This window comes from Pteropus medius, unplaced genomic scaffold, assembly GCF_902729225.1.
Source record: "Pteropus medius unplaced genomic scaffold, Ma_sr-lr_union100, whole genome shotgun sequence".
Classification (NCBI taxonomy): domain Eukaryota; kingdom Metazoa; phylum Chordata; class Mammalia; order Chiroptera; family Pteropodidae; genus Pteropus; species Pteropus medius.
In genome coordinates this window covers 338,228-362,391 of record NW_024340696.1, presented here as the reverse complement: position 1 = coordinate 362,391, position 24,164 = coordinate 338,228, and the positions used below count along the sequence as shown (strand labels likewise).

Below are 24,164 nucleotides of genomic sequence, written 5' to 3'. Positions count from 1 at the left end.
CCAGCTTTCATTGAGAGACCCCACCATAACCAGTTTCATGAACCCCGTTTGCACATTCGCTGTAATGATACTAAGGTCATCGGCCACAGGGACCCTAAGGGTCAACCATCAGAAAATCCTTTTGAAGACTTGCTCTGAGAGCTCAGTACTAGAGCTGCCTCAAATTCTTTATGAAAATGAGAAAGCGAAAAAGAAAGGAAAGAGGAGGGAAGAGAAAGAAAATATGAGATAGCAAAAAAAGAACACCCTACTCTGCCACTTCAGATATATTGATGTTTCTTCCTCTCTAGAATAATCATTCGTGTTCAACAAAAATGTACTGAGTACCAACTACAAACTAGGCACTGTCTGTGACACTTGGGATATATCAAACAAAGATGCCTGCCCATGTGGTCCTTGTATTCTCGTGGAAGAAGATAGACGACTAAACAGTGGACACAGTAAGTAGATATATGAATTAATTTGTAAATTAGTTTATTAATATAGAATACGTTATCAAAACTTATAGATTATATAAGGCACATAATATACAAAATATATAATATAGTTTAGAAATTATCCAATATGTTAGAAGGTAAAAATATGCCATCATAAAAGATAAAGAGCTTAGGACTGCTGGAGGGAGGAGAAAGTGGCAGACTCCAGTATTAATTAAGGACAGTGGTCAGGGCAGGTCTCATTGAGAAAGTGAAGCTGGAGCAAAGACTTGAAGGACGTGAGGGCATTAGTTCTATGTGACTGTTTCCCTTTCCTTTGGGCACCCAAGAAGATCAGAATCAAATTGGACGCTCAGTCCTTTAGAGCAGCAACCTTTCTGACACCAGGGACGGGTGCTCCTATGAGAATCTAATGCCCGATGACCCGGGGTGTGGCCGAGGTGGTGATGCTAGCGCTGGGGAGCGGCTGCAAATACAGATGAAGCTTCAGTTGCTCGACAGCCACTCACCTCCTGCTGTGTGGCCCAGTTCCTAACAGGCCACGGACGGGTACCAGTCTATGGCCCGGGGGTTGGGGACCCCTGCTCTAGAGGCCCCCATGGTCTGCAAATTTGTGGTCTTTTGTCTGTTGGAGAGGCAGGACAGGACGGTGGTTAAGGGCACGAGTTCCATTGGATTCACGAATTAAACTGGATTCAAATACTGGCTATACCGCTTACTACCTATGTGACTTTGGGCATCATATTTGATCTCTCTAAGCCTCAGTTCCCTATACCTCAAAATAAAGATAATAATAGCATCTACCTTATAGAGCTCTTTTAAGTATTAAATGGAATAATGTACATACATTCCTTTGCACACAAGAACTCACTAAAAATAGCCTGTAATTATTAAGCCTTGGTCTTGTCTCTCAAATTTTATTTACATTTTTCCTTGGTCCTGATTCGCTATCCTTATTGATATTTTAACATTGTGGTATGGTTTCTGCTCCTGTGGTAAGTTACCACAAATCCTTTGTGGATTGGGCTGGGTTATAAATAAGCAAGTAAATAAATACAAAATCCGGATAGGGGAACATTTTTACCGAAGCAAAACATTTCATTACCAATAGAGTGAATTGCAAGTGAGGCCAAAAGCAAAAGAAATGGACTCTAATCTCTCCATCGAAAACCACCAGCAAGATAGTCTCCGGTTACCAGACCTCATCTTTCTCTTTCCCAAACTCCTCTTCCTCCCTCCATCAAGAGAGAGTAAATGAGTCACACAAAATGACCCAATAAGCCTAAATTCTCCCAGCCCCACAACTATGCCATTGCTATGGGTTTCAGAGAACTCTCTCTCTCTCTTCCCCATCAGAGAAGAGAAAGGAAGTCCACAGCATTGCTTTCCATGGTGACGAGGTTAGGGAAGGGGGTTAGCACTCAGTGCAGAGTCACAAACAGGTTGGAATCTTATTACTGCCATTAATTAGTGAGCGCTGTGGCCATGGAGAAGTCCCTGCACCTCTCTGGGCCCCAGTTTCCTTATTGATAATAACAGTACCTACCTCCTAAGGTACCTGTGCAGATGAAGGGAAAAAATGAAGGGAAGCAACATGGATGGCTTATTGGTAAAGCTCCCAATAAATGTTAGGCTTTCCTTCCTTACCTGCACCCAGGGCAACACTCAACCGACTATGAGAACTGGAAACTCTTAAATAAGGGGGTGTACAGGGCAGTCACGGGGTGAAAAAGACTAGTTTATGTATATCCATACATTATAGAAACTCCCTGTAAGAAGTAAAGATCATTTTTGAACCCCTCCTACTTTTTAGGAATATCATCATGCTTCTTCCTCATCATAACCCACATCTGACAGCTGGGGCAGGCTTAAACCCAGAGCACCCAGCTAGGAATATTTGGGAGGCAGCTCTGGCCTTCTGAAACCGACTTTATGAAGGTCAAGGCCATCTTCCACCACGGGACATCATAGGCACCACAGACAGAAACCTACGAGTCCCAGCCCTTCCAAAGTGCCATGCCTCTGTGACTCCTTGGCTGAGTTCAGCAAGAATCCAGACCAGGGTGACTTGCTGAGGCTGCCTAAGCCCCTCTCCCCACCTCCCTGAGCCCCCAGGACCCTCCCTGTTAAAACATCTCTACTCTCTATAAGATCTGGAATTAGTTGGTCTGAATTTGAAACACACATCCCTTACACATGTCAACTAGAGGACCTCAATTAAGTCACTTATTCTTTCTGGTTCCTCTCCTGAAAATGGAGATATCAAATGCCTACCTCCCAAAGTTGCCATGAAGATTAAATAGAGCAGTGCATTGAGAACATACAAAACGGTGCCCAGCACATAGTAAGTACTAGTTTCTGGTGGCTGGTATTGTCGCACTGAAACTGTCTGGAGAAAATCAGCCTTACGCTGACCCACAGAGATTGAAGCTCTCACAGAGAGGGAGTGTGTCCTTGAACACTAGCTGACATGTCTACCCGCATTTCCACAGGTCAAGCCTCATGGCCTGGTTATCTGGCATTTGATCCTTCCCCTCACCCCACAGGAAACTACTTGGAGATAATAAAATAGCTGGGATCTGTGCCCCTCCTAGGAAATAAGACTAATCCAGCCCAGGCCAGGACCACCTATTCACTGCTCTTGATCAACAAATTTGTGCTGCTAGTCCCTTCTGTGCTGGGAACTAGGGAGAGAGGAGACCCAGCCCTATCCCAGAAGTTCATAGTGTACTTGGGAAAAAAGACAAAGAACTGATATTACAGCAACTAGAAAGGAATGAGGGCCTAGTGTCCCTGAGAAGATGAGGGAAGACTCCATGAAGGAATTATTTAAACTGGTCCTTAGAAATTAAGTAAGACATAGGGGGATGGCATTCCAGGCTGAACGCAGCATGAACAGAGGCTAGAAATGGAAAAATATGGGGTTTGTTTAGAGAATAGAGTAGTCTGGTGAGGCTGGAGGACTTGGATGCCAGAGGACTGAGATGAGAGCTGGCAACGAAGGGCCAGTGAGCCTCAGGGGCAGGGAACACAAAATAAAGATTGTGACTACCATGGAGAAAATCGGGGCAGTGGGCCCGCAATTTAAAATGGGGGGTCACAGAAGGCCTCTTTGAGGTGACACGTTTAAGAGGTTAAGAAACAAGCCAAGTGGCTATCTGGGGGCAGTTTTCGGGCAGAGAAAACAGCAGTGCAAAAGTCCTGAGGCCACAGGGTGATCGCCACGTCGGTGATGCATTAAAAAGGACAGTGTGACTGAAGTGGTAAGAAATGAAGTTAGCAACTGAAAAGGGGCTCAGCTCATGAGAGGCCTTGTAGGCTGTTAGTGAGACTTGAGCTTTCACTTGGATGAAATGGAGAGCCATTGCAGGATTTCTAGTAAAGAAGCAACGTGATCTGACTTACTTTTTAAAAGGATCGCTCTGACTGCTGTGTAGAGAATCAATTGCAAGGAGCCAAGGGTGGAAGCAGGGAGAACAGTAAGGAAGCTACTGGCGAAAACCAGGCGAAAGAGGATGGTGGCTGGAACCAGGGTGGTAGCTGCGTGGTGGTGCTCTTCGGTTTCCTCAGGTAAAAATAAGAGCTAGGATCCCGCCCTGTGTGCAGCCCAACGCTTCAAAAAACCCTATCGGGATGGAATGTCAGGAACCTCCAGACAACGGGGTGCCAGCCTGGAGAACGTGGGATGGTGGGCATCTTTGTGCGTCCGGGCCCCTGACATCCACGAGAATGCCCAGGTAGGTGCGCGCCCCGCGACGCATCAAAAGGGCGAAGCCTGGCAGAGGGATGTCGTGGTCCCCAGAGACTGAACAGGGAAGGATGGGAAGAAGGGTGTCTCCCTCCACCCCAGGGGCAGGTCATGGGCACCTGGCACTGCGTGCGCCCCCGGATGTAACCACTCCACTTGTGCAGGTGTGGGTATCATGAGAGCATCACTCGGGGAGCGCCACAGCACCCCCTCTATCCAACCTCTCCCCTCCAACTCTGACCCTATTGTCTCGCTTTTCCGTACCCCCATTTGTCTGCCTGTCCGTCCTGCATAGGGTTCGGCGCGCACCGCCTCGCCGGAATCCCTCTGGCGGTCGCCGTACTGGCGCCGCTCGGGCCTGGGGCTCCCGAGAGGAAAAAATCATGAATGAAACGGATGCGGTGCTGCGCTTCCCCCGCCCTCCCTGACCAGGCAACCTCTGCGCGGGGGCGGTGCCTGCGGGGACTCCAGGAGGAGTTGGGGGAGGGGGCGCCCGAGATCTTGGTCAGGGATTCATGGTCTGCGACCCGGACCCACTCGAGCCCTCAGCGCTGCAGGAGCTGCCAGCCCCCCGCCCGCCAGCCCTGCTGGCCTTGCGCAATTCCCGGGGAGCGGCGCAAGCCCTCCCGGAGGCGGGGCGGAGCCGGGGTTGGGGGGTGTCGAACCCACCCGGCGGCTGCGCCCACGACTCAGCAGCTAAGGCGCATTTGGTTGGGCGGTCCGGCGAAGGAGCGCGCACGGAGCGCGGGACAGACCGCCGGGCGGACAGACCGACGGACGGACGCCCCCGCACACGCAGACGCACAGAGCTCAGCCCGGCCCCCGTCACACTCACAGCCACTCACACACACACACACACACACATTACCACATACACACACACACACACACACACTCTCTCGCGCACTCACAGGGACACACGCACACTCGCGCGCTCACATCCTCCCGCCAGCCTGCCCGCCCGGATCCCGGAGCCCGCTCTGGCCGGTAAGTGTGGCGTCTCCGTCCGTGCCTTTGTGTGGGGAGCCGGAAGGCGAAGGGCGCGGGGTCCTTCCCAGGGCTGCCTCGCAATTGAGACCTCCTCCAGCCCCCCAGGGCCAGGAAGCTGGCTCCCGCCCCCGCCACGCCCCCATGGGGCTCCTGGCACCCCTGGGCTGGGGGAGGGGTCCCCCACGCAGGGGAGGGGGCTGGGCGCTAGAGAGCCGCGAGGGAGTAGCAGCCACTCCCCATGGAGCTTGGACGCGATTCCGGGGAGGGATCAGTTAGTAGTCCCGGGTCCGAGCCTGTGCGGCCAAGGCTGGTGCGCGGCTCTCGGCTGCATCGCCTCTCCAGGGTCTGAATCTTTGGAGGGAGGTTGGAGATCGCCGCTAGCCTGTTGGCTTGTATGCTGCGGCTCCAAGACTTCCCCCTAGCTTTACCTCCCCAGGACCGTGTAGCTTAAACCACTCGCTTCCCACCCATCTCCAAAATAAAAGCTCCATGCGTTCCCCTCCCCCAGCATGCCCCTTTTTCCTAGATGAGGCCCAGGCTCCTGCAAAACCTGGAAATTGCCTGGGTCAGAGCCCTGAGGGGCTGCCTTACCAAGAATCGTGTGGCTTAACGGGTCAGGACCAGATGAAACTTTGGAACTTATTTAACTCCCTTATTTTACAGATGGGGAAACTGAGGCCCAGTGAGGTGGCTTGGCCAAGGTCACCGGAGAGCTAGTGGCAGAGCCTGCATTAGAATCTAGGGTCTCAGGCTTTCATAATCATTTCCTCCCCTACACAATTCGACCCTATTCCCATTGAAGCCCCAGAACCCCAAAATTCATCTGAGTGTACCAAGAAAGTCTTTGTAATTCCAGCCCCTCCCCAACTTGGAGCAGCTTCTGTCATTCATTTGCTTCCATCCTTACTGTAAAAAAAATGGGTTAGCCTTTAATTTGCCTCATTCAGCCTCAGAAGAGAGCTCTATTATGCAAGCACTCCAGGGTTGGAATTTAGTTTGGGAGAATGAATCAGTCCTGGACAGGAGATCAGATTCCAGGGTGTTCATTCTGGTTCTCACAGAAGTCACTGAACCTGTGTCCTCAGTCTGACCAGGTGATGTGGCATTCGAGGAGTCATCCCCTTTCCCCACTTTGACCTGACTGCATGCCTTCCCAGTCACTCTTTCCTCCTCTGTAAAGGCCCAGGTCTTCAAACCCAGCCAGGCCCCTTCCATCACTTCTTTGTGGAGGTCCCCAAGTCCTTCATGTCAGGCCACCTCTTCTTCCTTGATGTTTGTTGAGTGTGATTGTTGGTGTTGCTGACAAAGCTGCTGGGGAAGCTTGAGTCACACAGCCTTACCAGGCTCGGGTGGCAGCTCAGGGCAAAGGCTCCCTCAAGGGCAACTGGGTGTCCCCAGAGCTGACACAGAGCGGGTGCCCCGAGAGGTATGTTGAAGGACTGCAAGCTGCATGGTGAATGGATAAACTCCCTTGGATAAGATAGTTGGCAAGGAGGGCAATGTTCAGTCCCTAAGGGCCTGAGGCTCTTGTGTCAAGAGCTTCCTTCTTGAGTAGGGTGAGTAGCCTAGCATGGAACCAAGCCAGGGTGACAGGTGACCACCATTCATATTGTAATCCACTTAATGGCTTTGTGCTCCAGAAACTCCATTTACATAGACTTCATGTAGTAGCCCCTGGGTTTTTGCGGTGCATTGGCTCCCACCTTGAAAGGGAGACGACCTGGGTTCTAGGCCCAGTCTCCTCCTCACTGGCTGGACAGTGTCGGTAAATGCTCATAACTTCTTGGGTCTCAGTTTCTCCATCTGAAAGATAAGATCATTGTGATGAAGAATTTCAGAATATCTTTTAGGTCTGAACTGTTGGGGGTAATTGAGGGGGAATGGGGAGCGCTTTATATAATAGCTATGGGCCTGGTTTTCCTCTTCTATTACTCTGTGAGGTAATAAGATGAGATGAGATAATTTATGTAGGGTACTTAGTACAGTGCCTGGGGCATAGAAAAAGCTCAGGAATCGGTAGCTATTAATACCATTAGGGTCCCAGCTTTATGGCAATAGCCTCCACATCTTCCCTTTTTCAGATTGCCCAAGGACATGAGATTTTAGGGCCTCAAAGTCCCTCTCCCTCAAAATCCCTTCCCCACTGACCTGTTCTTGGATTCAGGGCTCAGCCAGTGTAAGATGTCCATGAAAACTCCCTGGGAGTTTCACATCTAATCGTGATTGCATTTATTAATTTGTATAATAGTATCAAAGCTTTTCCTACGCTCCGTCGCTTATACTTAATCCTCATAACACACCCATATCAGTAGTGTTATTATTGCCATTTTATAGATGGGAAAGTTAAGACTGACTTAGGGGGCATACCATAAAAGTCTCAGAACCAGAGAGCAATGCCTTCTGCTCAGATCATCTGATTCCAGATTCTGAACTCTTTCTTTTATATCATAGTGCCTGCCCTTTCCCAAGACCTGCCCTAAAAGAGAGATCAATAACCTCTTGGAAAGAATTGAGAAGAAGGAGGAGTTTTATTCTTCTGGAAGATTAGGAATGGCTTCTTGGAGAAACTAGCATTTGAGCTGGATCTAAATGATTTGTACAGTAGAAGAAAGGAGGGAAAATATTGCAAGTATTGGAAACAGCATGAGCAGAGAACAGGCAGTGGGGTGTGTGTAGAAACTAGAAAGCGATTCACTCCAACTGGTTCAAAAAGCATAGAAGAGGAGCACTGAAAAGGAAGGCTGGGTATGAGGGTGGAGGCGGTTGCTGGGGCATTGAGTGCTGAGCTAAGGGATTGACCTTTAGTTTTGGGTAGGGGATAAACACGATCAAACCTGGCCATTAGGAAACTCACTCTGGCCACCCCTTGGAGAGCAGATTAAAGGGGCAAAGTCTGCTGGCAGGGAGCCCAGGTAGGAAGCAATGACAGTGATGTAGGTGAGAGATAATGATGGTCTGGAATAGGAGTGGTTGTAAGAATGAAGAGAAAAAGGAGTTGACGCAAGAGGCTACAGTGTCACCAAAACTGGCAGCTGATTGGTTGTGGATGCTAGAGGGAGGACGGAATGAGCGATGGCAAGGTTTCGAGCCTGAGTAACTAAAGATGCCATTCATAGAAATAGCCCAGTAGGGGAAGGCTTAGGAGTGGGGGCCATGGGTCTGACAGGGAACCATAAAAACTCCTCCTGCAAAGTTAGCTCATCAAGCACCCCAAACTGTCAAGAGCTGTTTCCTCTATTCATTCTTTCATTATCCAAATACATATAAACATCTGTTACATGCCAAGTTGTCCTAGGTTCTAGGGACACATTGTTGAAAAAGATGAACTTCCTGCTCAGGCTCTACCAAGGTAGACAGAAAATAGAACATAAGCAAAGTATTGTCTTTAAGGATATTATATTTGAAAAAAAGATCTAAATGAAATAAGGAGACCTGGGGAAATAAAAGCTTTCTAGAAAGAGGAGACCACAAGTGCAAACGCACTGGGGTAAGAATAGTTTGATGCTTTCCGGGAACAGCAAGTGTGGATCTGAGAGATAGGCAAAGAGGAAGGGAGGTAAGGGAAAAAATAGGAGAGAGGCAGGGCCAGACCATGCAGTTACTCGAGGAATAAGAAATCCTATGGTGTTAATGAGTCCAAGAGAACCTGAGTCCTATTCCTGTATTCTTTGTGCCTTGCAAACCAAGCCTAACACACAACCATGGCTCACTAAACAGTTGCCGAATAAATGAATGAATGTTGGAAATGATCATTCATGTACGAAACTTCCTATCTTGGACTTATACGAACTACTAAATAAATAAAGATATTATGGCGTAGTGAGGGCACAGAAAGGTGTATATGATCAAAATGATAAAACTCAGATGATTTAAATGTCTGTTGTCATTTAAGTACGAAAATTGAGTCAAATCTGCATATTTTATTCAGTATGGTTCGATATTATAAACAGTGCCGTTAACTAAGACTAAATAGTAAAACATACCTGAAATGACTGTAAAACAAAATGATAACATTTTTGGTCTTCCAGTGCAAACACACAAGCTCTGGCTTCATTTTAAATTTTCCCTTTTGCAACTCTTGTGCCCTCAGCCATTTCCCTAGTAGCGATTTTTTAAAAACTCACCTCTACCACAAAGGCCCTTATTTGCAGAAAAAGAAATTATCATCATCTCCAATAAATTGATAGATTCCCCCCCCCGCAAAAAAAACAGGGCAGTAAAGGGAGAGAAATTATTTATAGAAGTATAAATTCTTCAGACATCTGATTAATTGTTTAAATGGATCTATAAGTGGGAATGGAGAAACTCCAGAAGATGGCTTATCGTTGAAAGCTTTTGTCTGTATTAAGTTGAACACAGGGGGATATGTGAACATTTCTAAATATATGGTACCCTTTGCCAAAAATTTGACCAATTCACTGTAGAATATATATGAATCAGTGTTCTTACTGGTGAGAATCAATGCAGCTGTCTGTGTGTAAGTTCTTGTGTTCGGTCCTCAGCCTAGTCATGATTAAGTGACCTGAGGTGAGGTCCTTCTCCTCTCTCAAACTCAGTTTCCCCATCTCTGGGGGTAGGGCTTGGGTTTCTGGGCCCCTGAAGCACTAAGCCTGTTTTATTTATAGGCCCACATTATTGCCCTTCTGGAGAACAGTGACCACTGTCACACAGTGGGGTTGTGGCTCCCTGTGACACTCAGATGATTTTGTGGATGGGATGTCACAGAAGAGATGGGACGCTGCCATCAGCAGACGGAGCCAGCTATTAGGCTAGACCTTGTGAGGGTGCAAGTTGATGTGTGATCTGCCTTAGAATCATAGACTCTCTAAGCACCCTGGTCCAAATTCCATGGGACCCTGCCTGTCTTGTCATCTCTAGAAACTGGAAACTCGAGTCAGCCCAAGAAAAAGAGAAATTAAAAACCCTTTTAGTTTTTTAATAATGCCATTACTAAAAATTTCTTCCTTACCTTAAACCATGGCTTTGTGGAAAATCAGATTTTCTCCTGTTCTTCAACATCATCTCCATCTTTTCTGCATCTGGTGAGATGTGGGGTGAGCGCTTGGCCGCCAGTGTCTAGCAAACCTCTAAAATTCCCAGACGTTCAAACTGAAGAAAGCTTTTCCCACCAAACTGTGGCATGTGGGATAAAAGCCACTGTCCTGCCAAGTCCCCCTTGAAGCAACCTTGACCCAGGTTTCCATACCGAAGGTATAGCATGTTGGGTTGGGAAGGGGTCCCCTCAATCTAGACGCAGGGGATTTATAGTTTACAAATTTGTAAGGGAGCCAGCATCTTGGTGAGAATTCCTAACTTCGGGGTAATGTAGGAGATAAACTATTTATGGCCAAACCTCCTGGTTACTGGGATGGGAAAATAAAGACCCTAAATTGCCCTTTCTTTCAGTGGTGAGGTGGTTAGTCGAAACCATGAGACAGACATACCAGGCTTTAATGTCATTCTTAAGAATTGAAATGCTCCCCCATTCCCCAACTTTCTGAAATCCACCCTGGAGGGATTTTGGGGCTTAAGTGGTGAGCATTGCCCTGCTTTTACGAAATAAATTACATTGTACAAGTAACACAACGGTAACAATAGAACAAATTAAGATTAATTATGATTTTATGTGTCCCATTCTGTTTCTTCTATAGCTCTATATTTTTTAACAGTTGAAATCAGTCCACATCTAGTTTTGTACCCTGCATTTTCCACTTAACATTTTATCATAACTACTGTGTTCATACATGATCTTCTTCTTAGCCTCAGTGACTTTACCATATTGCGTTTAACCATCTCTTGATTGGTGGACATACTAGTAAACATCTTCAAGCACACAGTTTTTCCGTCTCAGATTCTCAAGGCATCTGGTTTAAGCATCCTCAAAAGGGTGTGACAGGAACAAGGGGAGTTAAAGAAGGGTGCAAAGGAAGGAAGGTGTCAATTTATGGACCAGTGCAGGATGATTTCATAAATGCCAGTGACATGGCCCCAGGTCCTGAGGTAGAAAGAGAATAGGGGACACTAGAGCTGGAGCCAAGGAGAGGATGGAGGGAGAGGTCATGGACCAGGAAGCCAAAGTCACAGAGCACCAAAGATGAGATGGAAGAGTGTCCAGCGCTGTCAGATTTCAGATGGAGTCCCTCCAGAATTTTGCTGGCTAATTTGGAGGTGCTTTTTAAAATGATGGTGAATACATAAAATTTACTATTTTAACCATTTTAAAGTATACAGTTCAGTGCATTAAAAATATTCACATTGTTGTGCAATCATCACCACCAATCTACCTATAGGACTCTCTTCATCTTGCAAAACTGAAACTCTGTACCCAGTAAACAGTAGCTCCTCATTCTCCCCTCCCCCAGCCTCTGATTACTTCCATTCTACTTTCTGTCTCTGGGTACCTCCTGTAAGTAGAATCCTGCAGTATTTGTCCTTCTGTGTCTGGCTTTTTTCGCTTAGCAAAATGTTTTCAAGGTTCATCCATGTCATAGCATATATCCGAGTTTCTTTCCTTTTTAAGGCTGAATGTTGAATGTACATTATGTACCACATTTGCCTATCCACTTATCCATTGATGGACGCTTGGGTTACTTCCACCTTTTCACTACTGTGAATAATGCAGCTACAAACATTGATGTACAGTTAGCTGCCTCAGCTCCCACTTTGAGTTATTTTGTGTGTATACCCAGACGTGGAATTGCTGGGTCATGTGGTAATCTCTGTTTAACTTTTTGAGGAGCCACAGGGTATGAAATATCTAGAAAACATCTTCAACCCCTTCTGGGATGCCTTAGAAGGATCTCCCAGGGCCCCGGAGGTGCCAAATACAAGGTCCAGGAAGCTCATCTTCTGCGTCACTTCACCACCCTGAGATGCCTGGACCTTGTGAGCTCCCATCACTGTCAAAACCCATCTCAACACCCAGATCAGCCAGTTCTCTCTGCTCCTTAAACCCGTTGTAGCTCCTGTGGCCCGCACAGGTTTTCTCAACAGGGACTCCCTTAGGTTTGGGGGCGGGGGCAGTTCTTTGTTGTGAAAGCATCCCTGGCCCCATCCCCTAAATATTTGCCAGTAACACCCTTCAGTCATTGTGACAACCAAAAATGTTCACACACATTTTCAAGATATATTTTTTGAACAGGGAAATGTACAAACCTTAATTCATTCAGTGAATTTTGACAACCGTATGAACCCAGATAACCATCAGGGATGAGACGTGGAACATTTCCTTGGCCCCTGAAAGTTCACTCTCCTTTCCAGTCAGTACCTGCCCTCAGAGGTAACTGTTCCTGTTTCTGTGATTGTAGATGAGTTTTGTCTGTTCTTGGTCTTCATGTAAATGGAATCATGTATCATGAATATATTCCTTTGTGTTACAACGTCGTTTTTGAGATCCATCCACATCGATGTACCCCCATCCTCCCTGATACACACAGACTTCTGAATGCCACCTGGAATAGTGATACCTGCCTTATTCCCATTGGGAAAAATGGCCTGTGACTTAGTATGTCTTAACCTGATGCACAAAGCCCTCTGTCATGTGACATGAGTCCCCTTTCCTGCCCAGTCTCCAGCCAACTGAGGTGCCCTCCTTCTCCCCAGCCTTTGCACCTGCAGAGTTCTCTGCCTGGAATGCCCTCCCCACTGTCTGGCGAACTCCTTCTTGTCCTTGAAATGCTCAGACATCACTTCTCTGTGCACCGTCCCAGACTCTCCCTCCGTGCCCTCCGAGGCATTCCCATAAGACAGCCTCAGTTGACACTTGGCACTTTTCTGATTCCACTTACCAGACTGGAAGCTGGTTGAGAGCAAAAACTGGGTCTTGGTCATCTCTGTATCCCCATAGGCCCAGCATAGAGGCTGATAATAAAGCAATGGATGTAATATTATAGCAGGTCTTGTCTCAGGATTATCTTAGAGACAAACTGGTTTTAAAATAACTGCAAAATATCCCAAACCACCCTCTGAAGCTGGTAAAAGAAAGGTGGTCGAAAAAGTGAGTGTAATCTCTCACTACAGATGAGAAATGTAGAGTGAAACTTGCTGCCAGTGAGGCAGAGACCTCCAGCCCTTCCCCAGAGGACCTGTCATCAAGAAAAATGGCGTCGATGAGTGCCAAGTAGTGCAGTTCAGGGAGCCAAGGGGATGGGAAAGAGATCAGAGTCAATCCGGGAAGGCTGCCTGAAGGAGATGAGTCCCAAGGGTTTTAAAGAGGAGTCTTTTAAGCCAGGGAGTTACATAATCGGGGGGTAATCCATAGAGAGCCTTAAAGCATGATCCAGGGCAGCTCAGATCATGGGCCTGATCTGCACTCTTGTGATCCTGACCCTGAATCCTGAACACAGCTGCCCTTCTCACCTCTTTCATTCCTTTTGACTCATTCTTTCCTTTTTCTCCCTCTTGGTTACTTCTTCCCATCTTCTTTCCAAATCTGAGTGTACAGAAAAGAGCTGGATGCACATTACCCTGCCCTCCTTCTCTCCTCTACACTGGGCAGAAGGAAGCCCATCCCTTGCCCCTTCTTGGTCTTTGTGTGAATGGAGTCACAGAAGCTAAGGTTGTGGACAGGAGAGCTAGGGAAGAGCCCAGAGTGGGGTGTGGTCCATTGCCAGATTCCAAGTCACAAATCAAAACTCTAGTGGGTGGCGGGGGCAGAATTCAGCCAGAAGAGAGACCAACATGTGCTAGACTCCCTAGGCAGGCTTCCTGGAGGAGGCACGAGCTGAAGCAGGCCTTGGAAAGGCAGGTGGCCACAGCTCAGAGGGGAGAAGCAGGGAGGCCCATCCAGGAAGAAGGAACAGAGGAGACAAAGGCTGAGAAGCAAGAGTGAGCATGGCTAGGAGGCGGGGCATTTTCGTGATGGAGGAGTATTTAGGGCATTCTACAAAGTCGGGCTTCTGGTCCTTTGACCCTCCCTTCCCAAGGACTCTGGGTCTGATTCTGAGAACCTGTAAACAGCCCAGGACTCTCCAGAGGGGAGAGGAGTCCAGAGGCTGGCTTGTCCTCAAGCTACTGTTTCCTGCATTGTTCTCATCAGCTCCAGGAACACCTGACAGAGCCTGAGGAAATAGGAAACAGACCTTTGTAGTTTATGGCACTGCCGGGTACAAAGAGCGGGAGCTGCTAGCGTGCTGGGTTGACTTAGAGGGAGCCGGGAAATGAGCTTTGAGCCAGGTCAGCAGTAATAACGAGGGGGCTGTCTGCCTCAGATTGCCCAGTACTCTACTTCATTCGTCTGCGGTCTTTGCCACAACCCCGCGACAGGCAGCTCTTGTTGCTCCCCTGTCCTAGGGGAAGGAACTGAGGCTCAGACACTGGCCCGAGGCCCCTCTGAGGGGAGAAGGTGGCAAAGCACAGTGTTTCAGCTAGTTCTCTCTGCCTCCGAATCCATTCTTTCTCCAGAGGACCGGAATTGCTTTAAGGTGTGCGACCTCAGAACGCTCAGAGTATTTTGAGAGGTTATACCTTTGGCTGAGGATCTCTGTTGACAGCCCACTCAAGGCCCCAGGTTTCCAGATGTCCATTGACCCAAGGCAGTGGAAGAACCAACCGTCCTTGGCCCAGGCCCAGGCTTCATCCTGTCTTTTCCGCCAGGCACTTGAGCAGGACCAGAGTGACCACTCACCTGCTCTCAAGCTGGTCCATAGCTCCTCTGAGCACCTGTACAAAGTGGAGTAATGATGTCTTCACAGGATTGTCACAAGGGTCAAATGCAATAAGGATTGAAAAGCTCATGACACGTAATAGGTATGCAGCTGAGATTTATTCCATCTGGATTCAGGAGGTCAGATCCTTTCAACCTTGACTCCTCGTCCCATAAGGCTTTTTTTCTTTCCCATTCCAGTTGACTTCCTGGCTCACATTCTATTCTCTCTCCTGGCAAAAGAGCCTCAGATCCAGCTAATGCTTCCGCACGCAGCCTCTTCCAGGCCCTGCTTCTGAATCAGTTTGCCTGACTTTTCCACCAAACCCTAAAGTGCCAGAATCTTTCCAGCCTGTGCTGCCACAGCTTAGCTGGGCCTGAGCATTAAATCAGAGGCTGAGGGAGGGGTCCTAACATAGGACTAGGCCTTATAGTGGGATACGGCAGGAGCTAGAGACCTCCCTATCTGCAGGTGGGAGCAGACCTAGCTCTGAACCCCAGCTTTCCCCTCTGTGAGCTCTACAAGCCCCATGAGAAGTGGTTTTGTAAAGGGTTAGGAGCAGAGCAGGTGTCAGAAGGGATCATCGTGGATGATCTGGAGCAAGACACAGGCGACCTTAGGAGTCCAGGCCAGGGCTTGGCATCAGGGACATCTGGGGCTGAAACCGGAGGCAGGTAGAGACCAGTTCACAGAATCATTTGTAATGAGGGTGGGTGTGTAACCAGCACAGGCTAGGTCAGAATTCTGGTTCCGGGTGGAAGGGAGAGAGCTGCAAGAGTGGACAGGCCTCAGTCCTACAAGGCAGATGACCAAGACAGAGACTGCCTGCCAGGGCATAAAACAGAAGGCCAGGTGCTGAGACCCGGCCGGTGGCAGAGCCAGACAAGCGGCAGTGAGACTGAGTGTTGTTGAAACACTTAACAACAATAAGTATTTGTTAACACTTATATAGTGAACTGTATAGGTGCAAGGCATTCTTCTCAGATCTTTCTGTTTACTCATCCCAACAATATTATGAGTTAGGTACCACTACAGGTGCATTTTACAGATGAGAAAACTGAGGCGTAGAGAGTTGGAGTGAAATTCCTGACCTCCAAGGTTGGTAGCACGACCCCTCACATCCATAGCTTGAAATCAGCCATGACGGGAGCATTTGCACCATGGAAATCAGTGAATGCCACAAATCAGGGCTTTTTAAATTTTCACGTCTTTTTTATCCCTTCACTTTTTTCACCCAGCCCCGCAACACCCCTCCCATCTGGCAACTATCAGTTTGTTTTCTGTATCTATGAGTCTGTTTCTGTTTTGTTTATTTTGATTTTTAGATTCCACAAATAATTGAAATCATATGGTATTTGTCTTTCTCTGTCCGACTTATTTTACTTAGCATAATGCCCTTTAGGTCCATCTATGTTGTCATAAGTGGTAAGATTTCATTCTTTTTTATGGCCGAGTAATATTTTATTGTGTATGTGTACCACATCTTTAAATTTTTACTCCTTTTAAATTTTTTTCTGAGAACCTATTTACTAGTATACCATAAGATTCATTTTAGAGTCTCCACGGATGTCACCTGTGAGCAAAGAAGGGCTGTATTAACTGACAAACAGGCTACGCCTGACACACAAGATGGTAACATTTTTAGGAGTTTACTGGGCCCTGTTCTAAGCATTTTACACATCTCATATAAAATTTTTATGTGAGAATGAGAATCAAAATTTATTTTAGCTCTGTAGAGCCCTCTAAAGTGTAGACACTGCATCCCATTTCACAGATGAGGAAACTGAGGCACGGAGAAGTCAAGTGTTTTGCCCACGATCAGGCAGCCAGTAGGGGAGCCTTCATTCATGCTCAAGCAGCCCAATCCCAAAGCCTGGGCTTTGTTTTTAATGAGCTATTTATACATGCTCAAACTCTAGCCCACTTTTCATTTAGTTTTTCAAGAAATATGTCTGGAATATCTGCCTGGTGCCAGGTAGAGTAGTAAGCATAGAAAACAGGAAAGTCCATATAAGAGGCTATAAACCTAATGGTTTAAACAAAGCCTGGACCTAGGATTGAGGCAAACTCAGTTTGAAGCCTGGTTCTGCTACTTACCAACTGTGTGACCTTGAGCTAGTGACTCAGTCTCTCTAGATGCCAATCTCTACATGTGTAGGAGGGGGTTGATAACTGTGTTTAGCTCATAGGATTATAGTGAGAGATGAATGATGTCATGCACAGCGTTTGGCATGGTACCCAAGTACACAGTAAGCACTTGGTAAAAAGAGGCTGCAGTGATTATAAACCACAGGTTTGTGTAAAGATAGCTCAGTGTGAGGTACAGGGATGCAGGTATCAATAGATGATTACCAAACAGGCGAGACTAGAAAAGGAAGTACCCAGGTCTTCCTAAGGGAGGCAGGGATGGTTCCACTGAGGAGGTGACAGTGAACAGGGCCTTGGAAGAGTCTTGAAGAGTTTTCCAAGCAGAGAAGGGAAAAGTGCATTCCAATACACGACAGGTAAGAGTGAGCATCTAACTGAATGGAAATACCAGCACACCCCCACCAGAGGTGTGATCACGCCTTCATGTTTGCGATTGCCTGTTTTCTCTTTGTAAATGAAACTGTATACCTGGCGATTAGAAGGGGTGTGGAAAGAGGGAGCAGAATGGAGTGTTTTCAGTCTTGGAGAACAGAGGGTTAAACCAGATGACCCTTGAACTCTGAGATCCAGCTCTTCAACTGAATTTCTTTGGGGCTGCTGTCCACCACGCAGTCAGGGCGATACGAGGCAGGCACTCAGGCACTCACTGTTACCGCTGAACACGGCCTCCACCACTGAGTGGCTGGGGCCAGCTCTGCCCTGCGCTCTTGAAAGTGGGGCAGCCTTTGCCAGACTCCACTGCCCAGGGCCTTGTTTCCCTAGTGGGAGTGCCCTCTGCTGGTCCCCTAGTGCTCTGCCACCATCTGCCTCTAACCCTTGATAGCCCCAGAATTGAAGCTTGACCTTAAGGAAAGACCCTTAAAAGTCATTAAGTTAAACTCTTGATTTCCATTTGGGGCTGCTGAGACTCATATTAGAGGAAATGACTGGTCCATGCTCACACAATGGCCAAGGACTAGAACCGAGGGCTGCTGGGTCCTTGGCCAGTGAGTGCATTCGTCACGCTAATAATGGAGCCCAGACGCCACCATCACACACACTCCTCACCCAAGCCAATCTCCTAAGCAGGGCTCCCTGGGCTATTCTTCAGGTGGACAAACCTGAACTCACAATCTAGGGCAGGACTTCCAGTCATTCTGTTCCTGAGAAGACACACAAAGCTCATGCATGACGCTACAGCAGTGAGCTCCTTCAGGCCCCTGGGCAGGGGGACAGGCACCTTGGGTCTCCCTCAGGCCCTTTCACTAACTCACCCACTGTGTGAGCCTAGCAGTCAGTTCACTCCCTGAGCCTTACTTTCTTCATCTGTAAAATGGTACTGCCCCATAGACTTACAGTGAGGAATGTTTAAAAGAACATACATGCATAGCTCAAAGATGTGGTAGGTTCGCTTCCAGACCACTGCAATAATGTGAGTATTGCGATAACGTGAGTTGTAATCTCATTGCTGCTGGAGGGTCTTGCGATCAATTTTAAAAACGCAACATCTGTGAAGCTCAGTAAAGCAAAGTGCAATAAAACAAGCTGTGCCTGTATACGTTGCAGCTGCTAGTCTGCTGTTTCATTCCTGTTCACTCTTCCTAATCTCAGAGCATTGTTTTGAGAAAGGTTCAAAGCCAGAAGTGAGGAGAGCTTATGAATATGAGCAGTGAGGGGCAGATCTGTCATTACTAGCTGTGTGGCCTGGGATCTCCATTTTTCTTATCTAGAAAATAGAGGTAATGATGGTATGGTTTCTCCTAGGGCCCGTTTTACAAATCGAGGTCTGCCTTATCTCTCTGGAAAGGAGAGGGAGAAGGAAAACAAGAAGGCAAAACATCACAAATGAGCATCTCAGTCGGCGTCCTCGTCCCACAGCATACTCCGCTTGTCAGCCTGAATTTCTTTCCATTCCCTGAACGTGCCCTCTTTCTCTCAACTCCAGACCCCTCCACCTGCCCTCTGTCTGCCTGGAACACCCCACCTGCTTTCCTCCCCTTCCACAGCTGCTGGCCCCTACTCCTCCTTCACACGTCATCACAGATTTATTCCTAGGAACCTTCCCTAACTCCTCTGTCTCCTGAGGGGCCTCGTAGGCACCCTCGCAGCAGCCTGCACTTTTCCTTTTGCTTACCTGCAACTCCTTCACGATGCCCTCAGAGCCTGCATATAGTTCCTTGTTATCTCAGGGCCTCACACTCTGACCAGCACATACTGCGTGTTTACTAAACACTAGTTGAACAAACGAATGGTCTAGTCCCTGAATAAGGCTCACATGAGAGATGGAAAACTCTGAGAGGTCTGAGCCCCTCTGCCGGCTGGGCCTCTCCAGCACCCTTCCATATTCCCTTCCCTTGGGTCTCTGCCATGCTCACACCCCCGTCTCGCTCCAGCAGAGCAGGATAGAAGAGAAGTCATCATTTATCTGGGCACATCCCAAGCAGAGAACACTCAGACCCTGTGTTTAGGATCCAGAACACTCCAAGTTTGCAGTCTGCTGAGACGTGGGGACAGATGGCTGGACAGTGGACAGCTGGGCAGGGAGGGTAGGCAGCTTGGCAGGATAGAAATAGCAGTGAACTAAGCATTGGGAGTCCTGGGCTCAGAGCCTATCTGTTCCACGAGTTTGCTGCACATATCAGTGTGAGTCCTTTGGTTGCCAGCAACAGAAACTGACTTAGTAACTTAGGCAGAAAAGCTACTTATCAGAAGGCTTGGTGTTATGACACAGAATGACTGGTAACCGACCTCTGGTCTTGGGCCCCTCCTGTGAAAAGGGACAGGCAGGGTGCCAGAGAAAGAGAGAGGTGACTCACAAAAAGAAATGGAGATTTTGTTAACTACCTGAAAACAATTGTTCACACACTGTGTGACCTGAGGCAAGTCGCTTAACCTCTTTTGCCTCGGTTTCCCCACCTGGATGTTCTAAGGCTGGCCTCTCTCCTCCATTCACTTCAATGCACTTTTTGCTGAAAAAGCTTTCTTTCCTCAGCCAAACACCTTGGAAATGAATTCTGAGGGAGTGAGGTGAGTGAGCATGTGTGTGGGTCCCTGCAGCTCATCTCACTGAGGAGAGCAGGCCCTCTCCATGTGCATGCCTGGGACCCATGACTCATATGCGTGAAGTGGTCAGCTTCGTCATTTGTTCTCCTTGCAACCAGCATGTCCTTGAGCCCTACACACTGAACACACCACTGAAAATCTGGATGGCATATGGGCTTTCCCTGGCCATGGTCTGGACATTTGCAGTTTGAGAAGCTCCTAGCTAGAGTCTGCACTTCCAGAGCCACCAACGCCAAAACACTGCCGTGCCCTCCGTTTGACCTTTAACATGTACATCGACAGACTCAGGCCCTGTGCTGAACACCTGGTATGCGGAGGTGACTGAGGGGGTGGGGTTGCTCCAAGTCACTGGGAGCCCAGTGGAGGAGGCAGGTGCATAAACAGCTAACTATAGCAGCAGAACAGAGTAAGAGAAGTGTGCACTGGGGTGTGCGGGAGCCCGGAGATAGGAGAGCTTGATTCTTCTGAGAGGTTGGGGGGTGCTCCATGAAAGGGGTAACCTTGAGAATGAATAAGGTTGGGCAGGAGGGGAAAGGAAATTCCAGGCTGAGGGAACGGCATGAACAAAAGCCTGGCGGTGGGAGTGGACAGGCCTGATTCAGGAAATGGAGGAGTCCGGTGGGGTGGTAGGAGCTCCGTATTGACAGTGAGGGGTGTCCAGAGGGCCCAGCAGCCCCAGGAGTGCGAAGCCCAAGGTGGAAGGCACGTTGGCCTGGAATGGGCTCAGGAGGTTCCTGGGGGCACCGCCTCCCACCCAGGCATCTTGACTTCAGCATCCCAGCTTCTCTTTCCCCCTCACTCACCTGGGGAGAAGGCTCAGGCTCTTTCGCCTCCCTCCTCAAACCTGTTAGCTCTTTCTCTGAAAAAGTCCTGGCATCCATTCCAAGATGCCTTCTATCAGCACCCACTCATCCACCATCCCACCCCCAGGCAGAGGTGAGGTGCTCCCAGCCCATCCCAGACAGAACACATCATCCAGCCCACAGCGGTGACCTGTTCTGTCTCCCCCACTGGCCACAAGCTCTGGAAAGATAGGGCAGGCTGGTCCAGGCCAGGTCTCTAGCACCCAGCATGGGTAGAGTAGCAGCAGTGAACAAATAAAATATAGTATATCCTTACAGTCAAATATTATTCAGCCACAAAAGAAATGAAGTACTGCTACAGCTGGGTGACCCTTGAAAATGTTAGGCTGAGTGGGAGCCATACACAAAAGGTCATATATTGTATGATTCCAATTATGAAATATCCAGAATAGGCGATATATAGAGAGAGACATGAAGCAGATCTGCAGTTGCCAGAAGCTGGGAGAAGGGAGAATGGGGATTGCCTCCTTAGTGGGGATGGGGTTTCCTTTTGGGGTAATGAAATGTCCTGGATCTAGATAATGGTGGTGGTTGCACCATTAAATGCCACTGGATTGTGCACATTAAAATGGTTAAAATGATGAATTTTATGTTACGGGAATTTTACCACTGTAAAAAAAAAAAAAAGTTGTTTAGGACCAGATGAGACACTGTGAGCTGGGTCTGATGTCCATATTCCTCAAACATATCTGCTGGCCCTTCTTCCTGTTACAGACCTCCCCAGCCCAGGCCATGCTTTAGGGGAGCCTACAGCACCTCTCAGTGTGGGGTAGCCCCATGGTCAAGCTGAGGAGGGCTGCTCTCCCCACCCAGAAAACAGGATTCCCAGCAGCCAGGCCTGCTTCTTGCTCATGTTCCTCTGTTGAGTCCTAGTCTTCATCATGTCCCCATCTCGCTGACCAGCCTGCTTCCTGTTGGTGCCAAATGTTCTCCACGTCTCGGGCCTCCATGCCTTGCTCTTGCTATTTTCACTCTGCAGGAAGGTATTTCCCTTGTGACTCCTCATCCACCTAGAAACATCCTCTAGGAACCAGCTCCTGCCTTCCCCCTTGGAGAAGACTTCCTCCTCCCCTGCCCCCTCACCACAAGCTTAACTGAGCCCTTCCAAGGTGTCGCCTGCATATGTCAATTAAAGCAGGTGTGAGTGCTATCCTGTTTGCACATATGTCTTCCCAGGAGGACGCAGAGTCGTGAAGGGAGGGGCCTGGCTTGTTCGTCATTGTATTCCTGGGGCAGCTCTGGTGCCTTCTTCATAGGAGGTGTTCAGCAAATGCTTGTTGAATGAAGCAATGGGTTTGGGGAGGTTCTCTCCCTTCCCAGACATGTTCTCCATCAGTGAGGGAGGGACAGGCTGGGTGATGTTCCCTCGTCTCTGGCGCTCTCTGGTTCTAAGAGCAGCAGTGGGGAGCCACCACAGCAAGTCGCTGCCTGTTATCACAGGCCAGTTTTCTGCTCCTGTTGCCTGGCTGAGAGAAGTGGAGAAGGAGAGAAAAGGAGCCTGCAGCCATCCACTGCAAGCAACTCTTTCTGCTTTGGGTAGGGAGGAAAGAGGGCAATGCCCAGAGATGATTTCTCTGTCTAGCCTGAGTGGACCACCTCTTCTCTTTGGAAATCTGATTAAAACCCTTGCCCGAACAGCCTACACATGTGGGTTTGAGCCGAGGTTGCCTGGAGTCTGACTACAGGACCAAGCAGCAGGCTCTTGCTCCATTTTCCTCTACAAATGTGAGGTGCTACTCTTTCTGCTTTTCTGATTATGAAATTAGTCATTTTCTAGGAAGCTTATTTATAGTCCTCTGCACACATGCAGCACCAAGCTATTCTGAACCAGGGAGGCTTAAGGTGTGAAAGCAGCTGTGAGTCACCCCTGGGGCCCCTTCCAGAGGTATCTGGATGCTTTGGTTACCTTTCTGCACCCAGCCAGGGGCCGCCCTCACGGACTGCCCTTCAGCTGGGGTGCTCTTTAGGATGAAGACAGAAAAAGCTCAGGGTCAGGAGGTTGCGGGTAGATGTTCTCAACCCTAATTCCTGTGGCCACAGTGTACGACCTGGGGCAAGTCAGATCCTCATTCTGTGCCTCAGTTTCCTCCTCTACAAAATGAGGGAAAAAATGTACGATTCTGTGACTGCTGTGGACAACAGCTCTGGAGGAGGGTTGCAAGTGGCTTAACAAAAACCTGCCCACGAGGCAGATCAAATAATAGCCACATTCGAGGTTCCTGATGTGTTTTCAAGAAGGTCAGGGCAACATTTATTTTCTCGACAAGGATTTTTTTTTTTTAATTGCAGCCCGATAGGGTTTTTTTAAATTAATTAATTAATTAATGTTTATGGTGACATTGGTTAACGAAATCCAGTGTTTCAGCCGTACACTTTAACAGTAAGGCATATGTATATTTACACTGTGTGTTCACCTCCCATAGTTAAATTTCTTTTGTCACCATATATTTGACCCTCTTTACCCTGTCTACCTCCCCCACACCCAAGGATTTATTTATTGAACACCTATTATGAGCAAGCACTGTGTGAGGCTTTGAAGATTTAAATAAAAAAGAAATGATGGTCCCTGCCTACATGTAGCTTATAGTCTAATGGTTAAGATAGGTGTTAATTAAGTAAAAGCATAAATTAAAATGAAATTTCAAACTCTGTCAAGTGCTATGAGTAAAAAGTACCGAGAGCTGGAACTGGGGGAGCTCTCCGGGCAGAGAGAAAAGCGCGTATAAATTCACTGTGGAAAAAAAAAAAGAGCCTCTCCAGTGTGGTGAGAGTGCCAAGGTCAAGAGGAAAGGGGCATGAAATAAGGTCAGAGGGATGAAGAAAGGTCAGATCATGCAAGATCTAGTAAATTTATTAAAGGAATTTTATCTTTGTTCTAAGTGCAGTAGGATACTATTAAAGTAGTTTTTCAAGGAAGGTTGTATGATAAATGTTGAGTTTTGAAAGTCTCAATTCTAGCTCAAGCCTACCCCATCCAGTTGTACAGGTTGTAAACTGCACAACCTCTAAACCCAGCAACCACAGGCTCCAGGCCCTCCAGAGCGCATTTGAAAAGTGCAAGCAAGAGGATCTGATTGACCTAGCCTGGTTGGTGTGTCCAGCCCTGGTTCAGTCACCTACTGCCAGGGGTCAGAGGCGTAAATGGCAGGTGGGGCCATCGGACCCCACGCCTGCATTTCACACCATTCCAGGGCCTGGGAGCCCCTGAGAGCTGTGCAGTTGCCCTCGGGATGTCCATCTTCGGACACTTCAAGGGGTCCGACTGACCTGCAGCAACCTTCTTCCAGCTTGC

At 48.1% G+C, this 24,164-nt stretch overlaps 1 protein-coding gene across 12 annotated transcripts in view; it reads left to right on the top strand.

Moving 5' to 3' along the window:
- The first annotated feature begins 3,937 nt into the window (after positions 1-3,937).
- PTPN5 (protein tyrosine phosphatase non-receptor type 5) overlaps positions 3,938-24,164 on the top strand; it is a 55,614-nt gene continuing 35,387 nt past the window's right edge. For 5 of the 12 annotated variants that reach the window (XM_039865509.1, XM_039865501.1, XM_039865483.1 and 2 more), the window contains exon 1: positions 5,129-5,172. Coding sequence is in view for 3 of the 12 variants with exons in the window: in XM_039865469.1 (XP_039721403.1) it covers positions 4,701-5,172 (472 nt within the window). In the remaining 9 variants the exon portion in view is untranslated. Of the gene's footprint in view, positions 4,008-4,685; positions 5,173-24,164 lie in introns of those variants that run through there. The other 7 variants (XM_039865544.1, XM_039865469.1, XM_039865477.1 and 4 more) reach the window with 7 other exon arrangements.